This window comes from Branchiostoma belcheri, unplaced genomic scaffold (assembly GCF_001625305.1).
Source record: "Branchiostoma belcheri isolate BF01 breed outbred unplaced genomic scaffold, Haploidv18h27 scaffold7, whole genome shotgun sequence".
In the NCBI taxonomy this organism is placed as follows: domain Eukaryota; kingdom Metazoa; phylum Chordata; class Leptocardii; order Amphioxiformes; family Branchiostomatidae; genus Branchiostoma; species Branchiostoma belcheri.
The window spans coordinates 5700065-5712735 of NW_017804353.1; the positions used below are offsets into that span (position 1 = coordinate 5700065).

Consider the following 12671-nt stretch of genomic DNA (forward strand, 5'->3'; position numbering starts at 1 on the left):
TTATTAACCTATAACAATCTAAATAAATCAATTAAACAAAAGATATGTGCTGGGTAATAAATAAATGAAACAATATCCTGAGAACGCAATTTAAATTTTGCCATAACGTTCATTAAAATCAAATATACAAATGAAATAAGAGTAACAGGTCAACATGTCACTTAACTTCTTTGATGACAATATTCGAAAAAGTAAGCATAGCTATCATGGCTGAGGATGTAGTACTGGATAATCTAACCATCTGCATGTGATAACACACTCGGTCAAGGCCGCCGTATGTCCTTGCCCTTGACCAGTTCATGACACTAACGCCAGAGGCCAGCCCGCGCCAGGACACACCTTTCCCCGCGTGTCCCACCCCACGTGTGCGTCCATGTGGCAAGGGCGTACACGCTGCCCTGTCGTCACATCAATCACGAGGTACGATATATCACAAGTTTAAGGTCTACTTTGGGGGTCTTTAGCCTGACGGATGACAGAATAATGATATCTGTAATTTGTTTTACCAGATGTGGAGAGACCGGAAGGCTGAAGCCCACGCAAGTTGCTACGCACTAGTGGCGCAAGTGACCCCTGGCACGTAGGGACAATAGATTTCAAACAAACTCTCAAAGTTACGGCGAATTACAAAGATAGGCCTTTATCTAAGTGTTAGAGTCTTCGAGATAGGCTTTAAACAGACCGAAAAGTCACTACTAATTAGATTACCTAATTAATCTTGCCTAATTGTGACGGTAAATAATTACATTTTCGGGCACCACGTACACGGAGCATTTCCTTGAAAAGTTGCCCGCGGGTTGCCAGCTCGTTCCTTCGCCAAACAACGCTGTAAAAACTAATATATTTTATTGCCCTGGGGATTATAAATCCCGATCAAACCTACGTCAGCCGCGCTCAAGAGAGCAAAGCTATAAAAATTCCTACGCACTCGGTGCGCATGTAGCTCCGGACAAATCCCGGCTTTTGTCAGTCCGGCTTTGGACAGCGATGGGGGACTTACGGGTGACAGCCAAACTGTACGTACAGCCAATCCTTCTTCTCATTATTCCGTAGCTCTACACGTTTTACAATGTTCGTACTTGTCGTCAAAGAACAACTCCGAGCTACGCGTGTTTGTGTGTGTGTATTTAAACTTTGAATTTGGCAAAGCTCTGTAAAAAAGGCGCATAGTCTAAAATCAGGGAAAGCGCATTGTATCTATCAGATAATTTTTTGAAAGTATCGCTAGCAGAATAAACAGGTAAACATCTTTTAGAGCATTCTAGTGGGTCTAAAGCAGTTAAGGCAGTTTATGGCGTTTACTATAAGTACTGGAATGGCGGTGCCTCTTCGCGTGTTTAAGAGCGTAGTAAGAAAACGCCTATGTATACTAAAGTTGGTGAGTTCAACTAGCCACCGCATTTCCCTAGCTTTGGTTGCAGCGCAACGGGTTTTATCTGGCTAGCGGCGTTTTATCCCACAGTTGGGTTTATTTAGCTGTGGAGATACACTTTCCCGCTGTTCCAACGTGTTCATCACATGTGTAGACAGGCGCTATTATCTCCAAATAGATAAACACAATCACGCCAGCTTGACCTCGTTCAGTGTTTCCCTAACGTGTTGGTGGTAACACCTGTATGGTCAGTTTTCGTCAGCTCTGTAGACTTTACAGTACGGCACTTCATGGGGTCTTAAACGTGTTTGAGGTCAAGTGTGCGATTCCAAGAGAAGAAATCAACACTGTACGTGGTTGTAAAATGACTACCTTACCCAATGGTTTACAACAAATATGCCATGGTTCGGAGGTTCAAAACCCGGCGTTCGAACTACCATGAACTGCTTTGGAAGGAGATCATTACTTCGTATTAAAATTAGCCATATAGCGCCAAAGTTAAATCCTCACGTCCTTACTGAAAACTTTTGAGTCTTTTTTTGGGTATACGTAAGATTCTTCGGCAAAAATTTGACCAAAATGCCTGTCTTTCCTTCCGTCTGTAAGACGTCCTTGGTATTTCCTCGTTGTTTTGTACAATATAGATGTGGACTCTATCTCTCATGTGGTCCACACGGTTCCAGATACAAATGTATTGTTCGAAGACCTTTTCCCTCTTTGTTTCCTGTTCCTTACCACGTTGCTGGGCAAGACCGCTGATTGCGTAACACACGGTCAACCGATTGAATCAGGATCGGTTAAACAAAATCATTGGTTGAATGAAGTCTTCATTTAGTTAAGTTGGAAATATTCCAACTGTGGAAGAATTGTACCCAATGACGAATGGATTCTTGGAATGGGTCAGGATGTATATACAAAGACTTTACGAAAGTCCCTGTACCTTTGTAGTGTCAATATCAAGTATGGGCATTTTTGTGTCAATAAAGTCCTCTATAATAAAAGCACAGTTTGTGTAATAAAGTGAACTCGCACAAGGCAGTTATGAAAGTTAGGCAATACGATCAATTTTATAGACAGTTGAAGTGAGGTCGTCATCAAAATTTCCAACTACAATGTCCCTCAAAAATTGTTTGCTTACAAATCTGTACTACTAGACGACCAAGATATCGAGTAAAATGTGTCGGTCGGTTGGTTGGTCGGTTGGTTAGTTGCAAAAGAAAAAGAATGAAAATGTTCAAAACTGAGTAATAGCGAGAAATGGACGTTTTCTTCAGTATTTTATGCCCATTTAGACAACGGATTACAGTAGCCGCAGCCAATGTTTAACCTTCAACAGTGTTACTAAGGGCTTTTCACCTCAGCCCTTAATGGTGGTACGATCCGATTATCATAAGGCATTAGGCATATGACACATGGTGTAGCTTACAGCGCTCCTACCGCTGGACTTATGCTGCGTTGATGATCCACGTATGATGCGCGTGAAACACCCGTCAGATTTTACATTTATCTAACATAGCGACACACCCTGTAGCACGGTACGGAATCTGTGTTAGCACAATTGTGGCATAGCCTCCACCAGGCCTTTCTACGGGAATACGGATCGTAGAATTCGGCAAAAAGGAGAGTAAAATTGGCCAGGGCAGTCCGACCTCGGGAAGGTTGTTTCTTTTAATTCCTCCAAGGACAGTCACCAAGGCGGCCAAACTACCCTAGCAAATATTCTCCTATATATAGCCAGTGTAGTTAGTCTGGTAGAGACTAATTGTGGCATGCAAATAGAACATGAAATCATTATGATGCAGTGATTATTGCAGTCCCATTTTCGCCGGTCGCCGTAGCCGTATTGATGCCATTATACAAATGTATGTACATATAAATGTAGTTACATCCAATACTGCACTATACAGCTACCTCACAACTTGTACATGTTATTGACAAAACGAGACGCAGAGAAGAAAAACAAGGACTTGAGGCATAACAAGGAATGCCGTTCCTAAGATACAGGTTACACATACACACATCTGTGCCGCCTACGTTACTATCTACTGATACTACAAATTGCACCTCTTCCAAATACGCTGTGGAAACGAAGAAACAGAGATGCTGTTATGAACCAATTAACCACGTTTGTATCGATAACAGCAGTTCTCAGCGGTTTAGTAGATAATCCTGTTGTCTGCTTCTTGTCAAATTTCACCTGGTGACGGAAATATAACGTCTGATAACAGGGTACGCCTAGCCTGGGTGCCATCCTCCGTAGTTTTCGTCCACCGTGGTAGCGACATTAGGGAGCGGGCGAAAACTACGGAGGATGGCACCCAGGATAGGGTACGCCATCCGATGGCAATAAAATCATTTTAAAACACAACAAGTAGTCCTAGGCGACAATTCTCCGTGAAGTTTTATTTTTGGCACAACACACAACTGTTCACACTTCGTCAATTTTAATGCTAGTACAATGTACTTCGATCCGGAGGCCATGACCTCCTTCACGGAGTAACAACTCTTCACAAGCAGAACAAATGTTTTAAGTATGAAGGATGACGACAACGTGCCAGGTAATGGCAGTAAAAGTCAATATCAGACAGATTTCCTTATTGAAATTTCCGCATTGCGTTGCACGATGCCTTTGAATACCGACAGCTGTCTGGCCGTCCGCCATGACGCTAAGTAGTACCGTGAACGGCTGACACAAATAACCCAATATCTGCTTGGAAAACCGCTATTACCGCTCATACCGCTAAGTCCATTAAAATAGGGGCATTTTTTTAGATATTACATAATCTATGAAAACTGCTACGGTATAAAAAGAAACAACGTGCATCATCTCGCGCATACTAGCAGACGACATGCCAAACTACATACCAATGCAGCAATGTGATCGTGAGTTACAGCTGCGAACCTACAGACACAAATTCACACAATTGCAATGCAACCCATTCCAATACTCCGCGGAGGTCACTGACTTTGAGGTAACTTCATCTCAAAGTCCAAAAGATTTGGAGCAAGATGCTCGAAAGAAAAGTCATTAGACCTCTTGTATATCAATAACTTTAACAACCACACATACTTGTTTTCAGCTTTTCTGTCCAGAAAAGGCGACCGTATCAATAATTTACTGTTAGTCCATAGATTAGCTTTGGTTTCTATGAACCCGCTAAGATTTTGTTTATGGCATTATTACCTCCACTGTGGAGATTGATATATTTTAAGCATCGTCTGTTTGTTGGTTGGTGGACAGGATAACACATAAACCATTACAATACTTCTGATGATTGTCGAGTGTCTCGGCCTCGACCTTAGATAGGTCCAAGGAGGTTAAAAAAGAACCTTCTTGATAGGACTAGTCTGTAAAGTATGTTGACCCAGACCCGAGTCCAGGACATTCTCTAATTGCATATCGATCCCTTTGATATACGCTTCTCTTATACATCTTTGTAAAGTTCCCATCACATGTTGAGGTTGTGTTGAATATACGAGCGCGTTGTATTAAAGTTTGCAAACGACGTAGTACACGTGATACAGTTGCCGGCTTAATTTTTAATCAAGGAAAGACATTTTTTGCCTCATCTTTCACTGCTACGTCGTGTTAAATTAAGGAGACAAGTACCTCATCGGAAAGTTTAATCACGAACTATTAGACATCGCTAATACTTCTGAAACGTTTTCTTGTAATCTTTTTTATTACAGGAAGTCTCGTTTTTAATGATCTTTATCTTGTTTCAGGATAAGGGGCTCGCCGTCATGTGCCCTGGTCATCCTAGGAATACTACTTCTGGCAACCACTGCTGGTAAGTTATGAACAAAAGTTAAACGGTAGAAAGTCAACTCTTTGCCTAGCTTTAGATTTCTCATTCTTGTAGAACATAAAAAAAAACTGCACGCTCTTTCTTGGAAAGTGATAGTTTGCTTCTTGACTAGCTATAGGAATTACCTTACACCATTTTGGGACAGTGAGTGTAAAAATAAATGGTTTCATGTTTCTTTATCAGATGCGTGCGGCTTTGCCAGTCTGTGGAAGTGGTCCAGCCGGGAAAACAACCACCATGTGGCGAAGAGAAGCATGCCGCTGGATGATGTGTACGTTACACGTTTATCATTAGCGTCGTGACCGCTTAACCCATGAAGTCGTGACCACAATTGTTAAAAGTTAAAAATTGGCGTCACACAAAAAGTTGTGCGTAAGGAAATTTCCCCATTATGACCGTAGCAAACATCATCGGCAGGAAACAGCCATTGAACTTTACCCAACCCGTGGTTTATAGTGTTTGCTCACAAGGTGAGGCTTTTGAACCCTCCTCAACCTGAGGTGCCCTCGAAAGGGACAAAGGGCCAACTCTGACGTAGCGTCTCTTAAAACCATGGCAACCAACAAACATGGCTTCATCACAGGACCTGGACATCACGTCTCGTGATCTAATTGGACTTTGTGATCAAGGCGTGTCGATATGACGTAATTAACGATCTGAAGGTTGAAGAACACTTGGTATCAACTAAGACAAATAAGGAATAAATCAAAACCTTTCTCTCCACCACGGTCACCTTGGAACACGGTCTTAAAACCACATTTCAACTTTATGTGTCTCGGTTTATGGTGTTTGCATGTTGGTAGCATAAACATAAGTAGAATATTTCTTTTATGTCTAAAGATAGTCATGGATAAGAACGAACGACAACAATATACAACATAAAAATATATAGATATGTATGCCCGTAAGATTTAGTACCACAGGGTGCCGCTATTGTGCCCGAAATTTAACCACGTCTTTGATATTTCAAGATGAAACCACATTCTAAATACTCACCCATCCATCCATCCATCCATCCATCCATCCATCCATCCATCCATCCATCCATCCATCCATCCATCCATCCATCCATTCATCCATCCATCCATCCATCCATCCATCCATTCATCCATCCATCCATCCATCCATCCGTCAATATCTTCATAATAATATACTGTCAAGCCTGAACACCATAGCTACAAAACCACGCTACGTATTATATCAAAGTATAACCCTCTTGACGAAGGTAATAATCCATCCTAACATAAGCCACCCACACGTTGAGTCACCACGTTAAATTACCACTCATATAAGCCTTCTTCCTGTGCCCAGGTCTGAATGGGGCACCTTTGTTCGGCAACCAGCAAAAGAAAAGAGGGACCAAGATGAGCAGCTAACTGCAAACAGCGAACAGCGGCTGACCAAAGAACTGCAAGATGGTGCGTAATCAGGAGTCAATTTTTTAAGAATCAACTTTATCTGCCTTAAAATATACATTTTAAATCTCATATTGTCGGGCTTCACAATCAAACTTCACTTGTGGGTGACAAAACGCACTCAACAGCAACATGGATTCTAAAGGCAATTTGTGATTTTTGCGAGCGACAATCTGTAAGCTGTTGTGTAATACGGGATGAACTAACACGTTACTCTGACGTGTCCGCAGTCCTGTGCCTGCCCGGCTGCGTCAATGGCGACTGTATCGGCATGAACACGTGCCTGTGTCACGACGGTTACCATGGATACACCTGCGAAAACGGTGAGTCACGCCAGCACGTACTGCGCCTGCGCGAAACCCGTATTATACTAGTATTGTGCATAGCACTTCGACAGAATGTCTCCTTTAGGTCGTATTCGCATATTTAGGATGACGACATTCCACTGAAGTAAATCATCCTCTCTTCCTCCATACACCACCTCTTATGAGGAAGTTCCACGCTGAAAGCTTCTTTCCTAGAACAACATCACTATAGAACAAGCTACCATGTGATTGTTTCCCAAATGGGTGTAATCTTAAACTTATCAAGACAAAGGTAAAAAAAATCTGTCCTCACTGTCTATACAGTAATACAAAATATTTGAGTGACTCTCATGAGCCTTGCTTTGTGGTGAATATGAAGTAAATAAAAAAAAACATAATGTCTATACTCTATAGTTTTCAAATGTTGTGTGGGAAAAGATATCGTCTTCAACAGGCAAAATTCTGATGCAACGCTGGCCAACGAAAACCCCCACTCATCAAGATCAAGAACAATGGTGCACGGTCCACATATGGTCCCCATTGTTTCCTCAATTTATTGGCCTCATATAATCGTAAAGTTTATTCTTAAGTTCGTTAATTTCTTAGCGTTGAGAGAATACAATCCAATGATTGCACCAGCTGACATGGTGACAATAAAAACCTCTATAAAAGCAAGATTTAGAATGTATGTATTCCCTGTAGGGGACCATTACACCCACAAAACGCGACAGTGACTGTATATTATCTGCGTTATGATTTATTATGGGTTCACCACACCACGAAGTGGTGAGGTGAAACCATATTGCTTTTTCTGATGTTTCTTCTCCTCCTTCTCCTCCTCCTTCTTCTCCTGCCACTTCTTTAAATTGATTCAACTCCTTCATTTTTAGGCGAAATTACCTGTAATTTCGTATAGAGGTAGAGTGGGTAAATACCCTTAGGCGTTTTTTTAATTTTTTTGATACAAGCTTTTACAATCGTTTTATTTGCTTTTTAGTGGTCCCCATAGGAAAGTACTGTGGGGGCGTACGCGCGTGACGTAATAAGAAAGGAATTCGGGGGAAGGCCCAAATATGGGCATACAAGCAGGTGTGGTCATGTTTGCAGATGTGGCTGTTGATTGGCTGTTGGCTAATTAATTTATTTACTACCATTTTCACGTACCAGCGCAGCTGGTCCACGCGGTCTCGGTCTCGGTCTCGGCCGTGGGCCATGATACTCTGATACTGGATACCGATTCGTGTGATTCCTATAAACATTTCACCTAACTACGAACTAGTTGGAAGAATTATAGCTGCATGGATGCCTGTATATGATTTTAACAAACACTGAAAATCTGACGCAAAAACTGGCAGATATTTTGCTCTTCTCTGTTGGAACAACGCAAGCGGGAGGTCAATGACCTGCGCCCCGCGAGTACTGTAAACAACGATACGCGCGCGCCACGGTATCAACAATTTTCCACAATCTTCACCGACTAGTATTATATATTCTGTTATCGATTTCTGAAGAATCACCAAAATTGTAGAGTGTATCTCCTAGAAAGTCCCTTACTAGTACTTGAAGCGATCGTTACCGCCATGTTGTTCACTTTATATGACATACAATGCAGGAAGTATTGGAAACGTGTCCAGATAGCTCGGTTGGTAACGCGCAGGACTGCAAGTCCAGACATTACGAGTTCGAACCCCGGTACACTGGATATTTTTAATTATCCTTTTTACAATTTTTAACAATTTTAACATTTTTAACAATTTCAACAATTTTAACCATTTTAACCATTTTACATTTTAACAATTTCAACATTTAATTTTAACATTTTCGTTTTAATATCCATTGCTTTGCTTTTAACATTCCAAAACTGATTGTTCTTACTCAAGAATTTCAATAACTTCGAATGTTAGTCTTTTGTATTTTTTCAACATACAAACCAAAATCACTTTGATGTTGTCACAAAAGTAACATCTGTGCGCGCATCGGTTTTCGTTCATTTAAAAACTACAAGTACAAAACATCTGGAAACTAAGCAAACATACTCAGTAAATTGATTGCTGTAATTCCCGATTTTTTTTCTACTGTACCGCAACGCAAGCGGGGGGTCAATGTTCACGGTTTCACTGTCACCTCTGTATTGTGAACTTATCATTACAGTTAGGAAATAATTCCTGGACTTTCTTTTCCTGTCAACTGTCACCACCGTGAATATATACTTCCGTGAACATGTCCATTTTTCTCAGGCCGTGAAAATTTTGCTTCCGTTAGTAGTAGTTACAATCTCGTCAAAAGTGTAAAGTAAAGCTGTCGAGATTTAAAGTGTCGTTGTATCTTTGTAAAAAAAAGGGAGATAATTGCCAAGTGCCAGTTTTGTAAATACCTGTCGAGATTCAAACAGCTTGTCCTTGTATAATTGCAGTATGATTTATTTAGAATCTCTCAGTTTTGTTTGGGGAAGGGTATGGAGTGAAATTCCTACATTTGCTCCGAAGCAAATGTTGGCCTTTCTAGTGTTTCTCATTCTTTCCCTGCCATGTCGTAAAATGTGGTGAACCCATCGCTATATTTGCTCCAAAGCAAATATTGGCCTTTCTAGTTATATGTTGTATTTTTTCGGCAGCCCTTTGTAATCCGGAGTGTATGAACGGGGGTGTTTGCACAGCCCCCTACCAATGTGAATGTCAGACTGGCTACAAGGGGGACCGGTGTCAGACAGGTACGAGAACATTTGAACTTTAATGAACACATTATTTACCCACTCAGGACTCTAACATACTCATACTGGTTGTATAGTAATGTATCTTAAGTATAAAAGGAATGAAATAGGGTGCCAATTGAGTATTTGTAGTGGGCTATGTGTTTATGTATTTGAGAGCTCTTTTCCGGTAGATTTCCATGTACATGTACAAGTACAACAATCTATAAATTGTATTGATAGGCGTAGATTGTTTCGCCAGAGTACAAACTTGAAGTGCTTCCTCTGCCGTTTTGCAGCTGTTTGCTCTCCCCCGTGTGAGAACGGGGGCGTCTGTACACAGCCTAACGTGTGCACATGTCCGACTGGATACAAAGGCAACCACTGTGCAACCCGTAAGTTTACAACTTTGCCATCACTGATAAAATTCATCAGACAACCACCTATTTATCAAGGACGGGAAACCTTAGTGTTTGAGAATCTTTTTAAAATGTCGTTAAGGGATTTATGTTGTCTGCATAGAAGATAGTATCCACCTCGACACGATTTTCGTAGAGAAGAAATTTGGGCGAGGCTGTTTGCAGAGCCCTGATAAATACTAGGCGGTGCAAGTCCATGCGTCCATGGTCCGGAAGTGACGTCAGCACTGACGTTACGATACGTCATAAGCTAAATATGGTAAACTACTGGCTGTGAACTAAGATCAACAGTTCAATGACCCCGATAACTTTGATTAACCTAGATTTTGTGGGACAGAAGTATGTGCAGCAACGACTAAAACGTGTTGCTATCGGTGACATGAAACCAAACCAGTTGCTCACAGAAGCTTGTTCGCAAAAAAAATGTTTTTTTTAAGATAAGCCAAACGAAGTCTGATTTGTCTACAGGATCTATCTGTACAGTGTGTGACTAAACGTGATTTGTACATCATTTCTTCCAGCTGTTTGTACGAATGGTTGTCAGAACGAGGGACTCTGTGTCGCCCCTGAACGGTGTAGCTGCAAGGACGGCTGGGGCGGACAGACCTGTGAAATTCGTAAGTTCTTTGTATAAATTTTGGGCATATGTAACTGTATGGTAAAGACAGTGTCTTGAATCAAATATATGCACACCACATGTAATTTTACGTCAATGAAGGTTAGACATCCAGGTAATGAGATACACAAGAAAACAGTTACTGAACCAACTGGGTAGATTTTGAAAACTGCCAAACCAGTTGCTTGTTTTCTTGTGTACATGTAGCTTTGTTACAAACTACAAACATTTAATTTGAAAATATCAGTGACAAAAGAGAAGCCGGAACGCAAACCACTGTAGTTATGACTCTTTGTTTCTATTGAAGACAAGTACTGTTGTTTTTTGATATAAGTAATTGCCCCCCTCCCTTCAACAGCCACCTGTGACGAACCATGTCTTCACGGAGGGACCTGCGTAGCACCTAATCAGTGCGCATGTGCGCAACATTACGGAGGGACCAGGTGCCAATACAGTGAGGGACATTTTATATCATCTTTTTGAATTTTTGAAAATATTTCATCAATAACGCATAGTACGTATTGTAAAGTTTATCATATGATCGCATTGTCTGACCGTTTTTTTGTTACATTTTTCTTCCAGGCTTGTTTGAAAATGATCACACGCAGCAGTTTGGAGGTAAGATTAGGTGTCAATATTAGTTACACATTGTATCTAACCTTTGGTTTTAAATGCAATTGATATAATAATTGGATGATATGTACATTGAACATAGCTACAAGCTAACCCAATGCACGTTTCCACGGGTTAGTTTATTATCAGTGAGTGTTCCATACATGCTTGTAAAATGTGTTCATTTTGGCTCTTTAAATTGATATTCTCTTGAAAGATCAAAACAACACAAATTTTTTTAAGACACAAGCTACATAATTCTGACTGTTTTGTTGCCAGCCGCCTCCACCCACCCCGGCCGCGTGTGTTCGGCCTGGAGCGGCAGGCACTTCCTGACGTTTGACGGGCGGTACTTCGACTTCCCCGCGCACGCCGACTGCAGCTACCTCCTGGCCGGAGACTGCATGGACTATGCCTTCAGCGTCATGGTAAGACATAGTACCGGGGGTTTGCAACGTACGAGGTGGATTTGTCCCAAAGAATTCGTTATAGCGAAACGTAGAAATGTATGCAACGGTTGGTCATGTTCTTCGTTGATGAGGTAGCAGCGACATCTTGCGGAATTGCAGCAAACACCAGAAGAACTGTACACTAAACATTAGGCCCTTAACAATAACCCCTCTTGCCGTTATGTTTGCCTCCTAACGCCTGTAACCCCGTGCACCAGGTACGTGAGGATGGGGAGTGTACCGTGGACAGATGTACCCTCAGGATCGACCTTCGCATCAAGGACACGGACGTCACCATACAGCACAAGGACGGGCACCATGTGACTGTCAATGACAAAAGGTACCTGGTGTAGAATACAAACTCATAGGGCATTTATCTGGTCTTCTGCATACGTATACAGTGTTGTGTGAATGGGTTATTGTTCATCAAGACTAAATAGAACATTTGAAAAGCATAGTTTATTGTAACAAACTACTTACCGCTCTGTTTACCATCACTCCAACACATTCATATGTATGGTGACTAGCTCCTCATACTCTTTCGTATCACTTGCTACATAATGTATTCCAACACCACAGGGTATCTGCTACAGCTGCAGTTACCACGGTAACAGACCTTTGGTCCAGGCCATTGACCTTATTTGCTAGGATGGAGAAAAGAGAAAACGTGTAGAAACAGTACGCCTTCTTCTGCGAATGTTATATTAATGACCAATCGTTTCCATTGACTGTCACAGGGTGGCGCTGCCGTACTCGTACCAGGGCATCAACGTGGAGTCGACAGGCGCGTACGTCCGGCTGTACAGTGCGCTGGGCGTGATGGTGTCGTGGGACGGGCAGGGGAGCGTGTACGTGGAACTGGACCCCGACCACCACAACAAGACCTGCGGCCTCTGCGGCAACTTCAACGGGATCGATGCTGATGACTTCAGATCAAGATCAGGTACTCAAGTCTCAACATTGTCACGCATTGAAAGTGTATTGA

General features: G+C 41.8%; 1 protein-coding gene across 1 annotated transcript in view; it reads left to right on the forward strand.

Annotated features, from left to right (window-relative positions):
- The first annotated feature begins 918 nt into the window (after positions 1-918).
- Positions 919-12671, forward strand: part of LOC109484403 (mucin-5B-like) — a 41465-nt gene continuing 29712 nt past the window's right edge. The window contains exons 1-13 of the mRNA XM_019787651.1: positions 919-1016; positions 5099-5163; positions 5365-5452; positions 6493-6599; positions 6827-6919; positions 9516-9611; positions 9890-9985; positions 10531-10626; positions 10984-11079; positions 11208-11243; positions 11517-11665; positions 11905-12026; positions 12424-12629. Coding sequence (XP_019643210.1) covers positions 988-1016; positions 5099-5163; positions 5365-5452; positions 6493-6599; positions 6827-6919; positions 9516-9611; positions 9890-9985; positions 10531-10626; positions 10984-11079; positions 11208-11243; positions 11517-11665; positions 11905-12026; positions 12424-12629 — 1279 coding nt within the window. The 5' untranslated portion in view covers positions 919-987. The remainder of the gene's footprint in view (positions 1017-5098; positions 5164-5364; positions 5453-6492; positions 6600-6826; positions 6920-9515; positions 9612-9889; positions 9986-10530; positions 10627-10983; positions 11080-11207; positions 11244-11516; positions 11666-11904; positions 12027-12423; positions 12630-12671) is intronic.